General features: G+C 35.3%; 1 protein-coding gene across 1 annotated transcript; it reads left to right on the top strand.

The window, feature by feature from the left end:
- The first annotated feature begins 9,229 nt into the window (after positions 1-9,229).
- Positions 9,230-13,108, top strand: LOC137735186 (phenylalanine ammonia-lyase 1). Its single transcript, XM_068474582.2, has 2 exons — positions 9,230-9,852; positions 11,139-13,108. Exons 1-2 carry the CDS (start codon positions 9,440-9,442, stop codon positions 12,886-12,888), a joined length of 2,163 nt encoding a protein of 720 aa, XP_068330683.2. The 5' UTR covers positions 9,230-9,439; the 3' UTR covers positions 12,889-13,108.
- The last annotated feature ends 6,543 nt before the right edge of the window (positions 13,109-19,651 follow it).

Raw genomic sequence — 19,651 nt, 5'->3', positions numbered from 1 at the left:
TACAATATTTATTAAAAATTTAAAAAATAATATTTTTGACCAAAACAAAAAAAAAAGGGTTCGCACGACGAAGATTCTACCTACTTCGCTAAAAGGCACATAAGCCATTTTGCGAGACACATGTCCCTGCGTCGCGTAAAGAGGCTTTGTGCGATGCAGTCTACGTCTCGCAAAAAGGCTTTGCGCAATGCAACCTACATCGCACAAAGCCTCTTTAAGCAACCTAGCCACACGCGTCGTGCAAAGTGGTTTTACACGACGTAGGCTACGTCGCCCAAAGCCTCTTTGCGCGACGCATTTTCTTCTTCGTCGCGCAAACCCTTCTGTCACTGCCTTGCCGCGAAGGTTAGCGTGTGACGAAGGTGCGTTGGTCTAAGTTTTGCGCGATGTTTTTTGACTTTGTGCGACGTTTTTTTACTTTGCGCGATGAAGGACATGCGTCGCGCAAAGTGTTTTTTTGTACTAATGATAGAACCGTACATGAGATTTTCCATCTCGTACAACTCCTTGAAGGCCAAAAATAAATATAAAGACTGTGCCAGTATTCTTTTTTGAATCTTGATAGCTATCAGCTCCTCCTAGGTCTACTCCGCAATTTCTGGTAATTTCATTGATGGTGTTGACACAAAGTTCATATTGGTATGTACATTAGTTGGTTCCGTGTCAGGTCTTCTTTGGAGTCAGCCGGCTCTACTCATTGTCAAAGAGTGTCATTTTGCTTGTGATATTGAAGCTTTTGTCCTTAAAATTTCTCATGTGCCAATTCATGAAGTGTTTGACTTTTTCATTAGGAATTAAGTTCCTTTGGCTTTGGAGTGTTGTCTCAATCTTTTAAGTTTGGGTGTTGATGATTCCAAGACTTGGATGATTTCCTGTACTTAATCTCAGGCTTATCTCACTCCTCAAATTCACCAATATGGTGACAACTACTTTGGCCAAGTTCGCCTTTTATGTTTTGTTGAAGTCTCTTTGGATTAAGGACAACCTCTCGGATTTTTTTTTTCTAGAATGTGCTCTTTGATGTTTGTATTAGCTCTTATATTATAATAAAGAAAGTGATTTTCACACACCCTTTTAAGCTTCTTAAACACGTCTCTTTATTTATGGTCGTTAATTTGAATAAATTAACCGGAATCAACTTCTAGAATTAAACAAGGGTGTAAGAGGCTAAAAGAGATGTGTGAAAATCACTTCCTATAACAAAATCAGTATAATTTTCTCTTCAAAAACCCAAAAAAAAGTTACTAATAGTACGCTATAGTGTTTTTGTTCTTTACTTGTAAATGAAAAATTTTAGGTCAAACTTCTGTCAATGGAGAGTTCAATATACACCAAATTGTTATGCTGATACAATGTATGACTTAGCCTAAATTTTTCACCCCTTTAGTGAAACTATCGTTGTATATTGAAACAAGTTTTAAGAAAAATTAAAATACTAATTGTTGAACATTTGACCTTTAACAAGTATAGAACTAATCTCAGTCATTTTTTCTATAAGAAAAATCATCCCAAAGTCAAAGTAACGTTTACTGAAAATTAATCCCCAAGTTAAAATGGCGAAAAGAACGCCTATACAGACTCTACAAAAATTCTGCACTTCTGTCACCGGTGTATACGGACAAATATACCTTTGTGCTCCAACAAGAGAGGATGTAGACTTCTCGAAATAGCCAATAAGCAATGATCTTTGGGGAGTTGGGAGGTTCGATCTTATGCATTTGGAATACTACTTGGCATGGACATTGTGTTGGCCATTATCATCGTCTAACTATTATTCTTTAGGCAACGGCGTCTTATGACTTCTGAGTTTTGCATGCCTCCCTTGTGGCAATGTTCTTGCCAATAGCTAGAATATAATTGTATTGCCTTACTTTTCAACTAGCACACTGGCACACGGGCGGCTCTATTTTTTTTTCTTACAAAATTGTCATTTAAAAATTGATTAAAAAAAAAAAACACACACACACACACACAACTATCCCACGGAGTTTTTCAATTCTCAAAATTTTTAGTTAATTTTTTTAAATGGTATATTTTATGGATCACCCCATCATTCTTTTTTTTTTTTTAATTATAATTAAATAAGGATTTTTTTATTTTTTTATTTTTTATATTGGATGTTTCACCAAATTGTCATTCTCCCTTAAATAGAGTACTAACAATTCTACATAAATTCTAAAATATTTTGAATGTAAAACAATTCTATCTAAATTCTAAAATCCATGCTGTACGATTTGAAGCTATTCATCAAAATTTTCCTCAATTTAAGTCGTGAGATGTGGATGTGAAGCTAAATTGACAATTTTTAATGAGTATAATAATTTTTTTTTTGAAAAAAATAGTAGTTTACTTTGGAGGGTAAATAGGCTATTAGTTATGCACCCATATGCAACGTCAAGAGCTTATAAAAAAGAAAATAACGATGTTATCTTATAAAGTATGTCACATGAGTATAAGTCACCTGATTTAATTTGACTGAATGAAATAGAAAATCATACAGTAGAGATAAAGAGCCATTTTTAAGGACTTGTATTTCCAAAATAAAACTATCGCCCATATTCTCTATCTCTCCTCATGTGATCCAAAACCTAATTTTTTTCTTCTCCAAGCATCCGGCCCCCTTGCTACTTCTTAGGAACGGCGACAACCCTTTTTCCTTCTTCCTCTACGCCCTCTTCTTCAACCTTCACTCACTGCCTTGCACCTCCCCCTTCCTCGTCTCTTTACCCTTTTTAGTGAGCAACCCTCCATGGGTTTGGTTGGTATTATGGTTGTGGTGGGTCAAAATTGCCTTTCTACTGCTGGTTTCCATGGTGATTATACGCTCCTTGACTGTTCCAATGGTTGAGCTGCCTTCCATAACCAAATTCATAATCAATCCACCTTGCCTTGGGCTACGATTGATGTAAATCCAACTTGATTTACCTACCAACAGTTCGTGCGTGTGTGGTTAGATTCTAGGAACATATGCTTTTGACACCCATTTTGTAAGGTCCACTTCATAATATGTATTTCAAAAATTCAAACTGTTTATATTTTAATACATCATTCATAGAGCATCCTTATAAAAAAAAAAATTAGAAAATCCAAAACTATTAAGATATTTATTTGTAGTGAAGAAAATGGACAAATGCGGTTTTATAAAGAAACACTAAATTTAATCCAATGGTCATATGGTTACAAATTTGGGTAACTTTGGGTAGACCTGATCTTTGAGGTAAGACATAAAAGATAAATGGTTGGATCATTAAAATACATTACGAAATCGACTCCACAAAAACATGTATAAAAAACATGGATCCTCGAATCCTAACATATATAGATTTATGTAAATTCTACGCTAAGTGTATCATTGCCAATCCTATATATTTTTCACAGGTGTTATTGAATTCTTAATTGAAAAGTGAGGGTTTTTAGTTATAGTTGTAGGGCATATATTTCACCATAAGGCCTCGTTTGATAAGGAGGACTAACTTGGATCAGACTATTCATTACATTGAAAGCATTTTGAAGGAAGAGATTAATGAAATTTCATATTTTGTCGAATTTGAAAGTTACTCGTGAAGAAAATATATACTTACTAGTTTCCACAAAAATAGTAAAATTAAAACGAACAACTTTTCTTCATAAGTAATCTTCAACTTAAATAAAAAAAAAAATTATCATCCATTACTTTCTTTAAAATCCCTTCAGATATCTTCAAATATAATGAATCGTCCTAGCTAAATTAATCCTCTCGTCGAGGCCTAAACGTTTGTTGACTTAGAAAAACAAGACGACTTATTTAAGTATTGAATATTTAAGAATTTGTTTGTATGTCGTATGTCGTCTGTCGTCATAGACAAATTAAAAAATTAAAAGGGGGCCAGTGGGTGTGGTGGGGTTGGAAAGAAGATGAAGATCTAATCTCACCAATTTGATGGCATTGGTCAGTCTTTTACATTCTCATTGGCCTACAAATTGCTAAAAACTTAAATGGGTTGGTGACAACGCTTCAGTACCATACACAAATGTATTAAAAAAATAAAAAAATGACATCCGTCAATGGATAAGAAGTCGTAGTCTTGTCCAACCTCCCTATAAGATCCTTCGTCCACAGTTTCGTTAGGTGTCTCTCTCTCATAAGAAATTAGTTGATAAATTGGGTTTTTTTTATATTTTTTTATATTTTTAAAGTGAACGTTTCTTTAATTTTCTTGCTTACCACTCTTTTTTTTGTAAGGAAAACTGGTGATGAGTCATGGTTATCCACTCATTTCAAGTCGGGAGAGGTTATGGGGAATTTTACCCTATCCGTAGCTATAATCAAGCAGATCCACCAGCTCAAAGCATCGAACCTGAAACCTTTCACATTTTTTTGTTTATTGGAGAGTAGCAGTCCGCACCCTTACTACTTGGCCACTTACTTACCACTTGTTGAAATGCTTTCATTTTTTTGATGATGTTGTTTTAGTTCATCCCCAAGTGGCAACCTTGGATGTTTCATTTTACAATTAAGGAAATGTTTTGGTTAATTAGATCATCACAAAATCATAGTACTTTAGAATGAAGTCATGAATTTTGTTGGTGTTAACTTCAATCAGATTGCCACAATTAGCTAATCATCGGTCTAATTTGAGTTGGATAATTTTTAGGGGAAGATTAATAAAATTGCAGTGCTTGGAATATTCGTAAATTTTTTTTTTTTTTTTTTTTTTAATGTCAAACGATAGATTGTTAGATTAGGGAGTTAACGTGATTTGAACCCACATCGTGGTATAAAAGCAATACTCTTCTCCATCACTGTAATAGAGGATCACTTGTGTAAAATAATTAATTCAAAATATGACTTCGTTAACAACAGTCATTCGCGCAGGTTGTTTGCCTAAAACCGGATACATGTATTTAGATGCAAATGTAAGACTCAAATTGGAGAAATTGCAGCCGCTATTATCAATATAATAATTTGGAGAAAATACCATGCAAAGATCCAACACCCCTATGAATTTCTCGTTTTGCTTTCACCAACCCCCCTTCTCAAAAGAAGCGGTGGTTGGTAGTGGGCGCATGACTTATCCATAAATTCCCCTAAATTTTGTTTTTAATTTTTCTTGTTGCAAAGTTAATGATGCATTATCTTCACTAGACTTTTGTTTAGTTTTTTCTATACTGTTGTAAGTAGGTCAAGAAACAAAAGTTTTCGGCATCGTCAGCGTCAGCTTTGCCTGGTCAATGAGAAATTTTTTAGTGTATCAAAAACACGGTCTAATGTATCATAATATAATTAGTTGTACATTTAAAAAAAAAATCTCAACCATTTATATTATGACACTTGATGTCGAACAGTATTTCTAGGACATTGAAAATTTTCTTCTTGTCAAGGATTCAGTCTCAAAGTTCTGTTTTAAATTCTTTTGTCGAATTTGTTTAAAATCATCGAAACCTAATCATGTTATATGCCTCAATGAGAACATGCGTGTCCAATAAATAATAAATAATAAGCATTTTTGAGTATAGCAAATTACATGGATGTTCATTTTTCGACATGCATCGATATATTATCATCGATCGGATCCAAAGATCTGTTGTATGAATGATAACAAGCAATACATAAAAAAAATAAAATAAAACATCTTTTTGGGTATATTCAATGATTCTCGACATGAATCACGTGGATGTATAAATATGTGTGTGTGATAAGGTACGCACAGAAACTGCATGGCTAGATATTGTAATACCTTAAGGATGGGAATGCATACCTTAAGGAAGGGAAGTGGGATGAAGAGAACAATATGTACCTTTCATGGCTTCTTACTTGCATCGCATGTTCTGATTCAAAAACTAAAAAGAAAGGAAAGCGAGGGGGATGAACAGAATTATATATCAATTTTTATGCTAAATCGTGCCATACTTTCAACAACTTAACATTTTATTTGGATAGTGATCTTAGAGATACCAATTCATATCTTGATATTGTGGTATTTAATTTGCTTATGTTTTCGTTCATCTTGAACATCAATTGGTATTAAAAGGTTTGTGCCTTTTGCATTTTACTACCAATAAACATGTTATGTATTACATCAGTTGGTATTAAAAACCCTACTGCATTTTGCTACCAATAAACATTTCACGACTAACATCATAAGCATAACTTCTTTTATTTAAATGTTACTGTCTGGAATTCATCTGGATATACCTTCGATCGTCTAATTTCTTTGTCAGTAACACGTTTCTTAGCTCAACACAAGATTGCTTCTTTTAGGATATATAAAAACCCTACAGCATTGGTTTTACATTTTAAAAAGATACCGATGCTAAATGCAGACGCTCAAAATCAGCCGTGATACAACTCTCAAATGCGATTAATGACTACTTTATTTTGGTGGTTGTTTGTGCAACTCATTTGGCCAAATCCTGTCCGACTGTCCATATATAAAGGCGAAGCTGCCTCCCTAAATTCTGCCACAAGGAGGACCTTATAAATACTGTGACGCTAATACGAAGGCCATCTTGAATTTGGGTAGAAATAAAACTAGTTAAAATTTTCCCAATCCAATTATTAATGTAAGGAAATAACTAATAAGATATGGATTTGGGGGAAAGAAAAAAGACATGAGAGATCCATTGCGAATATCCTACCAAACACATACCAATAACATCCAATCATAAAATGGGGTTGGTAAGCTTTCCACTAAAATTTGGTGCATAAAAGAAATAGGCCGGTGCACACCACCTATTTTTACCTCACTCGTTATTCTCAATTTTCGATCATCAGATCGAATGAATTGAAGAAGATCAATGAACAAAAATTAACAAGAGTATATAAGACGTAAAAAGAAGTGTGTGAATAGCACTACCCAAGAAATAATAGGAACGTACAAGTGCTGCAAAAATCAAACAGAAAAATAGATATGATTGTGTTGCCCACACACTCATCTTTACCTCCCACACATCCTTGTTAATTTTTTGTCATTGATCTTCTTCAATTCATTCAATACGACGATCAAAAATTGAGAGTGATATGTGAGAAGTTAAAATGAGTGTGTGGATAGCACACTCAGTGGCGGATGCATTGAGGGGCAGGGGGTCAGTTGACTCTCGAACTTCGGTGAACGTCCATGGATACCTTGGGTGTTGACCTCCGAACTTCACTGAATGTCTATGGATACCTTGGGTGCTGCCTTTTTGAAGATTATAGTAGGCTTCATATATGCCCTCCAACTATTTGATAAAATGTCTGAAAGAAGAGTGAATGAAATGGTGATCTCAGTGAATAACAAAGTATCATCATTCTTGGACAAACATATTAATGGGATGCAATGATATCAAACATTGTTAGTGTGTTCATGATAAGTTTGTTTCTTTGTTAAGCATTCATATGAGAGCAGCCTTAGAACATATCAGTTACCCTCACAAATGAAGCATTAATAGGTGTGCAGTATGCCTTTCTAAATGACAATATGCGTGCTATTTTTGGTAAAAAAAATTTGACCGATGTGCTCGCTATTCTTACTGATCCCTCTTAATATTATTTCCTAGATCCACCACTAATAGCACTAGCCAATAAATATATCAAATGATTATTCAATAAAGGCAGCTGAAGCAAAATACCCCACAAGTAATTTGCGTGCACAAGTAACTAAAGGCACATAGTCACGTAGATTTGTTTGAGATTTAGGGGCACGAAATTGTGTCAATTTCCAAAGTGATTGCGTCAAGCACCTTTGTAATAAAAAAATACAAAAGCAAAAGAAAATATAAGTGAAGAAATCAAAACTAGCTTTAAAAAATTTATTTTATTTTTTTGAATTTTTGAATTTTAGTTTAAGATTTATTTTATTTTTCTATACAATTAACGATATATTTACACAAAAGGGTGCGAGAATGAATTAATATCGAATTCAGCATTCGCAAGATTCGAAGTTAAAACTCCTCACCTAATTCAATAAATCTTATATTTCAACAAAAAATGTAAACTAAAATAATAATTATACATCTAAAATATGAAAATTATATTAAATTAATTTATATATTTCTTTCTTTCTTCTACTTTTTATTCAACATGCATTGCTTGTATGGAATTGCGAGTTACTTTATTAATGCAATCAATTTAAGAGAGGGATAATCGGATATAACTTTGAACGGAATTTGCAAAACCATTCCAATATTCCTAAATTGTCAAGGAATTGAATGTTCTAATTCTAACATTTCAGTCAAACAAACGAGGTCTGAGTGAAGAGTTAACTATTCGTAATTAATAAGTATAAGTCCCTCTACGATATTTTTTTTTTAGGGGGTCAGAGATTAGACTAAAACACACAATAAGTCATCCATAATATAATTAGGTATCGATTTTGTATGAGTCGAATTTAAAATCTTTCACTTACAAATGCAAACAAATATGAGTATATCATAATTAATATAATAGAGGAGGAAAACAATAATTATTGAGTTAAAAATGATAGAATAATCACCTTAAAAGATGACAGAATTACCTTGTTTCAACCAATTCTATTCAACCAATTGTATTCAACCATTAGATAAGTTCATAAAAAGTTTGCAGAAAAAGAATCCATCTGTTAGATAGATATCCAAATCTTATTATTTTAATGCTACTAAACCGTAAAACTTGAAAACTTGATAATTTACATTTACCTCATCATAAACTACATATGTTGTTCTAAAACACACTTGTACGTCACGTGTCATCGCATGAATGGTGTAGTTTACATAATCAAACACAAATTTACATCATCAACAATTTACATTTACATTTAAAGTTTTACAACATTAACCTGTTACATTCGAATTTAATTTAAGACGCTCTCTTTACAGTTTGCACATTTCCTTAAACGTTCTATAAAACCGCTATCGTTTACATCGATCACAAGACAATACCACGCCACCTTTTACAAGGAATTTTACTTGTCATACGAACAATTGTTTTGGCAGAGAAATAGGGTGACGTGCTGCTTTCGTGCCCTTCCTTTCAGGGAGCCTGCTTACTCACCAACCCCCTCTCCCCTCTCTTCCCTTATCATTGACAAGTAAAAGCCCGCGTTTTGGAACCCCACCTAAACTCCACACGTTGTTCTGAAGCAGACTTATACGCCACGTGTCATCACGTGAACGGTCGTAGATCATGAAGATCCAAGGGCTACCTGGAGTTTTCAACTAACCCGTCGGCCTACCAACCCCAGCACTCGATGTGGGACGTCCTCTATATAAACAAGGCAATTACGGGTGAACCAACTCAGGAAAATAACTGTAAATTTTCCTTCCACCCGAAATTTAGAGCGCACCTCTTTCCATTCCTTTTCGCAATTCTCATTTCCTTATTCATTTTCTTCGGCCAGGCTTTTATCCCACTGAGTTTTTCCCGGCAAGGTTTTCCTTGGCTCCATTTCATTCACATTCTTTCGTATCCCTACTTTGGTATTGCTTGTGATCGGGGAAGCAAATGGAACCGGGAAATAACCAAAATGTCAACGAAAACAGCTCCCTGGAGTCGTTTTGCGTAGGGCATGAGAAGGTACTTGCGACACATGACCCATTGAACTGGGGGATGGCAGCTGAAGCACTGAAAGGGAGCCATCTGGACGAGTTCAAACGGATGGTCAACGATTACAGGAAGCCAGTGGTGAAGCTTGGTGGGGAGAGCCTGACGGTGGCTCAGGTGGCTGCGATTGCCTACCATGACGGTGCCAAGGTGGAGCTGTCGGAGGAGAAAAGGGCTGGGGTAAAGGCCAGCAGTGATTGGGTTATGGATAGCATGGGCAAAGGCACAGACAGCTATGGTGTGACCACTGGCTTTGGTGCAACCTCTCATAGGAGAACCAAGCAAGGTGGAGCTCTTCAGAGGGAGCTAATTAGGTAATTAATTAACCTACGATTCTCTAATTAGTTAATGCTTCCATTGAAATAGAATTATATCCATCATCTTTGCTTGGGGATCCTAATACTATTAAGTTTCTTAATTTTACCTATTCAAGGCAAGTAGTTAATTAACTTTGATAGTTTTTTTTTTTTTTTTTTAAAACAAAATTAACTTTGATAGTTGACTCTGTCGGTTGTTCAAGAGATTTTTCAATGTGCTAAAAATATGATCATGTACACCAAGTATAGGAATACAATTGGTTGAAAACTATTCTTTTAAGTTTCTAACCAGTTATATTATAACACTTGGTATACAGTGCCGTATTTTCGACACACTAAAAAATTTCTCTAGTTGTTTCTTAAATGAATTTCTTCTGTGTTAAGACTAACTCATAAACGGCACAAAATGAAAAATTTGCACACTTATGAGACCTCAAGTGGCACTAAACTCCACTTGTTTAAAGAGTTGCAACCCGACATATATGCATAAATAGCTATAAAACGTACAAAATGAAAAGTTCTGACCTTGAGGGGTAGGTAAGAAGATATGGCTCGGATAAAGAACGAGGTGTCTACTTTGCTATATTTGGTGGAATTTACGATTAAATTGCATAATTATATGGTATGGCCGCAAAATTGGTTACCAGCATTATCTCACCTTATGTATTTGTTGATGTCGGTATAGGTGTTTGGTGATTGTATTATTTGAAATAACCTTACCAAATAAAAAGGAAAAAAAATGAAAAAAAAAATGATGTAATCAAATTAAAATATATTCCCATTAGTACAATTTGCGTGCCTAGCACGTGGTTGCAAGAGAGTCAACATCCAATATAATTTTGGTGCATTTATTCCATTTTGGCCCCCAAATAATCTGGTCCATATAACATACAACATGCCTCTGTTTTTCTGGTTTTCTCCAAGTCCACCAAAATGTGCTGCCCACGTAGGTCTGTTCAGCTCATTACTAAACATAACCAAAACGCATCCTACCGCACGTAGCCCAAGCGATTAACAACACTTGTTTTGTATTAAAAAATAAAAATTCATTTTACTAATGTTTATTGTCATTTTTAATAGTTAATAATAATTGTGTAAAGTTCTCGTGTCATATCCCCTTCCTTCTTCTAAAATAGTTGTTTTGTCTGAAGGACAAAATTTCACTTTAGTTTAAATTACGAAGAGGCACATTTGACTCGGGTGCATAGGGAGCAGATATGCTTTAATAGTAATTTGTATTAGTTGCTACTCAAGCTGACTTGTATGCCATTTTTGTTGAACAGATTCTTGAATGCTGGAATCTTTGGCAGCAACACAGAATCAACCCACATTCTGCCTCACACAGCAACAAGAGCAGCAATGCTGGTGAGGATCAACACCCTCCTCCAAGGCTACTCCGGAATTAGATTCGAAATCTTGGAAGCCATCACCAAGTTCCTCAACAACAATGTCACCCCTTGCCTTCCCCTTAGGGGCACAATCACTGCCTCAGGGGACTTGGTTCCGCTCTCGTACATTGCCGGGCTTTTGATAGGCAGGCCAAATTCCAAGTCCACCGGGCCTAATGGCGAAACCCTAACCGCTTCTGATACCTTCAAGCTAGCTGGAATTGATGGCGGGTTCTTTGAGTTGCAGCCAAAGGAAGGGCTTGCATTGGTCAATGGAACTGCAGTTGGGTCTGGTTTGGCTTCTATGGTTCTGTTTGAGGCCAACACACAAGCACTTTTATCAGAAGTGTTGTCGGCAATTTTCGCCGAAGTTATGCAAGGAAAGCCTGAGTTTACAGATCACTTGACTCATAAGTTAAAGCACCACCCTGGCCAAATTGAAGCTGCAGCAATAATGGAACACATTTTAGCTGGAAGTGATTATGTAAAAGCAGCTGAAAAGGTGCATGAGATGGACCCTCTTCAGAAGCCAAAGCAGGACCGGTATGCTCTTAGAACATCTCCCCAATGGCTGGGCCCACAGATTGAGGTGATCAGAGCAGCAACGAAGATGATTGAGAGGGAGATCAACTCAGTGAATGACAACCCTTTGATCGATGTCTCAAGAAACAAGGCATTACATGGAGGAAACTTTCAGGGCACCCCAATTGGTGTTGCCATGGACAACACCAGATTAGCCATTTCTGCAATTGGAAAGCTTATGTTTGCTCAGTTCTCTGAGCTTGTCAATGACTTTTACAACAATGGGTTGCCTTCAAATCTCACGGCAAGCAACAATCCCAGCTTGGATTACGGGTTCAAAGGGGCTGAAATCGCCATGGCGTCTTACTGCTCAGAGCTCCAGTTCCTTGGCAACCCTGTCACAAACCATGTCCAGAGTGCAGAGCAACACAACCAAGATGTCAACTCCTTGGGATTGATTTCTTCCCGAAAAACTGCTGAGGCTGTTGACATATTGAAGCTCATGTCATCCACTTTCCTAGTTGCATTATGCCAAGCTATTGATTTAAGGCATTTGGAGGAGAATTTGAAAAGCACAGTGAAGACCACTGTCAGTCAGGTTGCCAAGAGAGTCCTCACCGTGGGCTTGAACGGCGAGCTTCACCCTTCTCGGTTCTGCGAAAAGGACCTCCTCAAGGTCGTCGATCGTGAGTATGTTTTCTCCTACATCGATGATCCCTGCAGTGCTACATATCCTCTAATGCAAAAACTAAGGCATGTACTAGTTGAGCATGCATTGAGCAATGGTGAGAAGGAGATAAGTACAAGCACTTCCATTTTCCAAAAGATTACAGCTTTTGAGGAGGAATTGAACACCCTTTTGCCGAAAGAGGTCGACAATGCTTGGGCTGAGTACGAGAACGGGAAAACGGCAATCCCAAACAGGATCAAGGAATGCAGGTCTTACCCATTGTACAAGTTTGTGAGGGAGGAGTTGGGGACTGATCTGTTGACTGGTGATAAAGTGAGATCACCAGGGGAGGAATGTGACAAGGTTTTCAGTGCTATGTGTGCTGGGAAGTTGATTGATCCTCTGCTGGATTGCTTGAAGGAGTGGAATGGTGCTCCCCTTCCTATTTCTTAAAAGTGCTTTTGGGGGATTTTTTTTTTTTACTTGTTAAAAGTTTATGTTCTCTTTTACAAGGCTATAGGACCTTGAAACTGAAAATTCTATGTTTTTCTTTAAATAATTTTTTTCACCTTTACATTTTATTGCATGTATGTTATCTGCATTGTACTGGATCTTCTACAAATGAACAAAATGTATCATAAACAAGTCACAAAAGGTGTCTTTATTTGTTCAACAACCTCTCTCTCTCTCTCTCTCTCTCACACACACACACACATAAATCTTGCAAATCTTGCAAAAAGTAGTGAGAGATTGTAGTTACAGTGGTTAAGAACCAGTTCTTCAAGGGTTCATGTTTGAATCTTTCTTCTGCTGACATCGTTTGATATTGCAAAAAGAGCTTGATTTCAACTTTATTCCCAAACTAGCTAAGTTGAAACTTGAGAATCCAAACATTAATTTTCTTTGAGCAAACTAGTCGAATTCAAAGAAAATTGACATCTACAATTCACTACTTGATGCCTTTAAACGCCGCTCAATATGGTACAACATTGATTTAATCTGCGTAACTAGCTAGATCCATTATACAATGAAAATGTTGTTGGCAACTTTGTAATGATGAATTCCCGCAGGGCTTTGAAGTTGCGAATAAAGGGTGTCGCGATACTGTACAGTAACAAAACTCTGTAGCCTGCAGCAGGTGCTGCGGGCATGACTCAAGTTTTTGGGGATGAATTCCAAAAGCAATAACTCCTTTGAAATTCAAAATCATTGTTATTTTCAGCAGCTAGTGAAATTCTTGTGTGAGTGCTCCTTGGCTACTGCTGCTGTATGAAGGAGTAGTAAAATTTATTTTTTTGAAAAGTTGCAGAAAGCATATCCATCTATGAACCGTACTTCTTCATATGAGTTTTGTTCTTTAAGGCTGACTGTTGATATGAATTATTAGCTGTGTTATATATCTTCTGATATTCATAAGATCCCACAAACTATCACGGAAAAATGAAATTAGGTGACTTGGTAGGTTCTTTTTAGATGCCTTGGATACATAGTCGTTTTTTGCTAAGATCAGATCGGTATATTTTATCAATATTTTAAAAGGCGAAGACGTCGGTGAGGCATTTGATGGATAGCCTCGCCTGGGCGAAAGCCTTAAGCTGCAAGCCTCACGAGACCTAATTTTTTAATACATATTATATATATATATATAATAGTCACAAACAAATTTAACTCACATAACCAAGTTTAATCAAGCAATCTAATTAATCAATTTAAAACATCTACCTAAGCAAGTGCCTATTTATATGAGAGTTTTGAATAATATTTAGATGGGACAGGTAGTCTTATGAAAAAAGAAATAAGGAAAAAAAATATAACGAATTAAAAAAAAAAAGAATAATATAACATTAAGAAAATAATAATCCAAATAAAAAGATGTTTTCTTTTCTACGGTCAATCATGAAAATATTCAGGAAATTAAAAAAAACAAAAACAAAACAATTCTTATCTTATATATATATATATATGAGTAAATAAATATTAGAAATAAAAAGTGAAGAGAAAAGAAATAGTGGGATAATAAATTTCTTTAAAGTGGGATTAGTTTTAAGAAAAGCAAAGATAATGAGGTAATAAATGTGGCAAAGTGGGGTCAGTTTAAGTATTAAAAAAAGGAAAAAAAAAATTAAAAACACCAACTCAGCCTAAAAAACCTAGCGGTCTTATTCATCTTCTTCATCTCCTTCGCTGGTGTTCATGGCGTGCAACTCAAAACAGCTCTGCAACTCTAAAAAATTTCCAGAGTTTTGAAACTTTAAAAAGAAAAAGAGACGCGCAATTGACGCCTCATGCACGCCTCAGGCGCCTAGGCGCACCCCAAGAAGCCTAGGTGTGTATTATGCCGACTCCCTTAAAACGGAGGCGAAAATGGTGCAGCCCCGCCTCCAAGGCCGCCTAGGCGCGCCCCGAGGCGAGTCTTTTAAAACACTGATTTTATCAGAAAACTCACCTACATTGCATGCGTAATAGCATATGTGCACGTATAAGCAAGTAAACCAAACGATCTCAGAGTCACACTCACACATGAAGACATTATAGGCGAAAGAATGACCAATGCGAAATTATACGTATGTAGGCTTGAACTTAAGCACAATTAACCTATTGTTACTTACTATGGAAGAAGCCACAGAAAAATTATCTGCAAAAAAGGTTAAGACACACTGATATGTTTATCTATACAGATTAGTCTATCGGAGAGTCGAATTGGAAGAGCAATGATACAAAGAGTAGCATCAAAAGAAACTGTTCATGCGCGCAGTTTTGGATAATCTCATAAGCGATGATTGTGAGAGCTCTTTCCGTGGGATGAATTGAGACCGAATATAAATATTTAGATGCTTTTGTTCGTTCGAACGGACTCAGCTGGTTACATAATAGCAAAGTTATTTTTATGTTGTTTTTAACTTTGTATCGATGAATTCCTGCAGGCTTCGAAGTTGCCAATGAAGAGTGCTGGTTACTGGATCATCTGAAGTTACAAAACTTTGCAACCAGGCACACGCCCGGTCTGCTATATATAGATATGTGAAACAAGGAAATCAAACACATTTGGAATAGCAACAAGAGGTTCTAGTTAGCTTCTTTAAATTATGGACAAATATAGGTATTCAGGAATTTACATATCTAAACATATATGCAGAATTATCAATACAAAAGCATGTTTAAATGCATCCATCTGTTGAGAAAATAAAACTCTAACTAGACCAAAGTTTAAGAACAATGCTACAATTTTCTCTTATAAAGTATTAAAATCCATGCATGCAGCATGCTGAAGAAATAATGGCATGTTTACGTACCCGTAATCGAAATCAATTTACAGAATTGGATTCCGATTACGGCATACACCTTTGTTTACGTAATCTTGGGGAATCAAAATACATGTGAGGTCCACACACATTAAGGAATCCAACTCCTAATTTTGGAGGAATTGGACTCCCTACATAAGGGAGGTATTTCAATTCCTTGTGACTTGAGCAATCCGACATGGATTTTATTTACCAATTATGCCCTCACTTGTTTCTAATTATCCCAACATTGCCCTTCATTTGACACTCATTGTGCCATATTTTAATAAATAAATAAAACATATTTATATATTTTTATATAGATGAATTTTATTATATAAATTTAATTCAATTAATTAGAATGAAAATAATTTATTTATGTAAGGGCAATTTAGTAATCAACTTAGTTTTCATTTCGATTGAAGTGAATTAGTAAACAATTTATATGGATTCAACATCATTCATGTTATCTTTTAATAAATAAATAAAACCTATTTTTATATTTTATATAGATGAATTTTATTATATAAATTTAATTAAGAATTTAATTTAATTAATTAGTGTGAAAATAATTTATTTATGTAAGGGCAATATAGTAATCAACTGAGTTTTCATTATGATTTAAATGAATTAGTAAACAACTCATATAGACTTAACATCATTCCTACTCTGATTTCAGACAGTTTTAGTAAACAACTTCAACAGAAATTCAATTCTGATTCCACCTCATTTCAATTCCTCCTCAATCTAATTCCTTCTCAATTCAATTTCTCTCAATTTGATTACGGATTAGTAAACGCGTCATAAAACTTTTAATTTTATGAGTCTGGAATAATTCTACACCTACGTACTTTTTTACTGTTCAAGTCCGATTGGAGAGTTTGTCCAGTATGATGGGTCTAAAGCACGGACTGATATTTTGTGACCGGTCCATTCTAAATTTTCGCTTATTGAAAATTTTCTATGATAAGTCAGATTAACATTTTTGAAAAGAAAAATAGGTGACAATTGGAACCTTGTTCAAATAAAGTCAAATTAAATAAAGTTGGAAAATTGAAGTTTGTTTGGAAATGTCAATAGCGTTTAAAATCAAGTGGTAAATCTTCAAAACTATATGGTCATGGTTGGTGAAGTAGGTGAAGGCAATGGTTAAGCATACTGTCTCAATCAGGAATGGCTATGTATTATCAATAGTTTTTTATTTTGAATTTTTCCTACAATTCGAAACGATTACAATAATTTAAAAAAGAAGGAGTTCGAATTCGAGACGCATGGATAGAAGTTCAATAACCTATCCATTAAGATATTGGATCAAATGCTGTAAAAGTAGGTGACATTTGACAAACGATTTGTTTCTTTTTGCTATATGTTCATATCATGTTTTGCTTGTAACATGCAGGAGAAATGTAAAGGGCTCTTTTTTTTTCTTTTTTTTTTTTTTTGTGTGTAAGAGGCAGTAAAATACTATTATACCCTTCGATGTCAACCAAAAACTTTATACCTAAACTACATATTAATAGCAAGTGGTCATTTAACATAGTAGTAGAAATTTGATGAGTCCTTGCATGATGACGTGAGTTCCAACCTCATTAGTAACTAATATAACAAAATCTATTGTTTGATAAAAAAAAAACTTTATTAATTAATGAAATCCTCTTTATCAACCAAAAGAGGGTGAAAAGATAATTTAGTATAACTTAGTATTCTATCACACAAAAAAAAAAATGATGGGCAATAATGTAATCTCACAGGTTCAAATTTTACTTTTTTTATTGAAACCTCACCTACAGGTGATGTTAAAAATATCTCTAATATTTAAAAAAAAAAAAAAAACAAACAAAAACCTCCCACTCCCCCTATGTTCTCTCTCTCTCTCTCTTTCTCTCTCCCTTCATTTTCTAAAAAAATATGTTCATACACACAAAGTGTGTAGGTAAATGCTAGTACATATTAATAAAACTCTACTTGTCAACAAAAAACCAATGAAAATACTATTATAACTTTTAATACATAATTGGAAAAAAATATTAGAAACTGAAAAAATGTGAGCAGCAAAATAATTTCACACAAACAAGTTTTTGGTTTTTTTTTTTTAGGGAGTTTTAACGAAAAGCCTACGGTATCGTTCACTTTAACGAAAAACCACATTTTTACACTAAAAAGTCAATCCTGGTACTATTCATTTTACCCTTTATTTTGTCCTTATCATTAAAACTCAAAGTTTTCAAACCATTTTCATTAGTTTTTTTTTTTTTTAACCTCACAGCCATGTCATCGTATGACTACTCTCTTTCTCTGTCTATTGAAAACAATATTTGTGAAAAATAATATTATATTTCTCACACATAAAATGTGTGGCCTTTGCTAGTCTCTATTATACTCTTCATGCATAATTGAAAGAAATTATCATAAAAGAAAAATCATGAACATTAAAACAATTTCGCATAAAACTTTTTGTTCTTTCTTCCCTCACCTATATCTCATCAAAGCACGTCCCTCAAAATAATAGATAAAAACCTCCTATTCACATGTTTTCTCTCTCTATCCGCTCTCTTTCACATTTTTCTCCAACTTTTCCCGTCTTCCATATATTTTTTTCCTTTTAAATCTTTTATATTTACACACACATACAGTGTGCGGTATTCATCTAATTCTAAAATAAATCAGTCATCAGTCATTTGAAAGAGTAGTATATCATCAAGAATTGAAATTTTAAATACTCGGTTCCCAACGGATGTGATAATGTTTTGTTAGTTGAAACTAGATAAAAGTGTAGGAGTAAAATTATGATTGCATGTGGGATGAGGGAAAGAAAAACAAGCAAAAACTTGTTTATACGAAATTACTTCAATGCCTAAATATTTTTTTTTAATATTTTATTTCAGTGATGTATAAAAAGGGATAATAGGAACTTCAGTAATTTTTTGTTGACACATTTTCTGATCACAACATTAACTATGAGGAGAGGTTTCAAGTTTGAATCTTCCAATCTGTGACAACCCGTTCCAAATTTTACGTTTTTATTTTATTTTAAAAGCGTGAATTTACAAAATTGCCCTAGAGGCAAGGACTTTGACTTCCGTTGACCATCGACTCGAGAGATGTGGGACTTATATTTTTAGCATATCCTTATAGTGCTTATTGGTACGAACGTATAGGCGAAAGCTGTTTGCGAGTCCGGATTGTAACGGTATAGTTACGGACGTTCGAAATTGGTTATTCGAGGTTTAGCGTTTATTTAAATTCAATCCCCCCCTTGTGGGGAAAAGCCCAATCAGAATTGGAAGAAAAAAAAAAAAAAAAAAAAAAAAAAAGTGGGTTTTCGTCCACCCGCACCCACCGCGGGTTCCCATTTTCCAAGGCCGATTCCGGCCAACTCCGGTGGAGTTTTTCGATGCCACCACCACCATTTTGAAGCTCTCATTCCCCTCTACAAAACCCACCCAAGAACCACCTTGATTAACCATGGGATGTGGAGGTTTGAGGCCACGAAAGTTGACGAAAATCAATGGTGCTCCGGCCACCCTTCTCGATTTTCCGGCAAATCGGCAAAGCAATGGCCGATGCCACCAGTTGGGATTTGTAGCCCATCATCCCAGGAGAAAAACCCAACCAACCTTGACCCCGTTGGACCACCGTAGACGACGAATCGACGTCGGGAAGTTTTAGGCACCCGCCGGCTTCGTGGGCAAAATTGACCATCTTCCGTCCACTTTTGGACTTCGTGGCAGGTATGAAAGTTGCTCCACTCACTGAGATATTCATTTCTGTGAAGTTTGAGAATTTTTGGAAATAGTTGAATTTTCCGGCGAGTCGGGGCGGCCGACCGCCACCCGCGGCGGCGCGTGGCCAGTGGGCCGCCAATGTTATTTTTAGGCTATGTCAAATGTCTTGAATTCAGTTTTGTCATTTGAATGACGTAGGTTGATAGTTGG

This window comes from Pyrus communis, chromosome 7, assembly GCF_041283825.1.
Source record: "Pyrus communis isolate YQ-2024b chromosome 7, ASM4128382v1, whole genome shotgun sequence".
In the NCBI taxonomy this organism is placed as follows: domain Eukaryota; kingdom Viridiplantae; phylum Streptophyta; class Magnoliopsida; order Rosales; family Rosaceae; genus Pyrus; species Pyrus communis.
The sequence above is the reverse complement of the archived record's forward strand: the minus strand, read 5'-3'. Positions and strand labels throughout refer to the sequence as shown.

Coding starts and splice junctions, on each gene's coding strand:
- LOC137735186 (XM_068474582.2), top strand. CDS start 9,440: ATGGAACCGGGAAATAACCAAAATGTCAACGAAAACAGCTCCCTGGAG. Junction 9,853..11,138: donor CTTCAGAGGGAGCTAATTAG/GTAATTAATTAA, acceptor TTTGTTGAACAG/ATTCTTGAATGCTGGAATCT.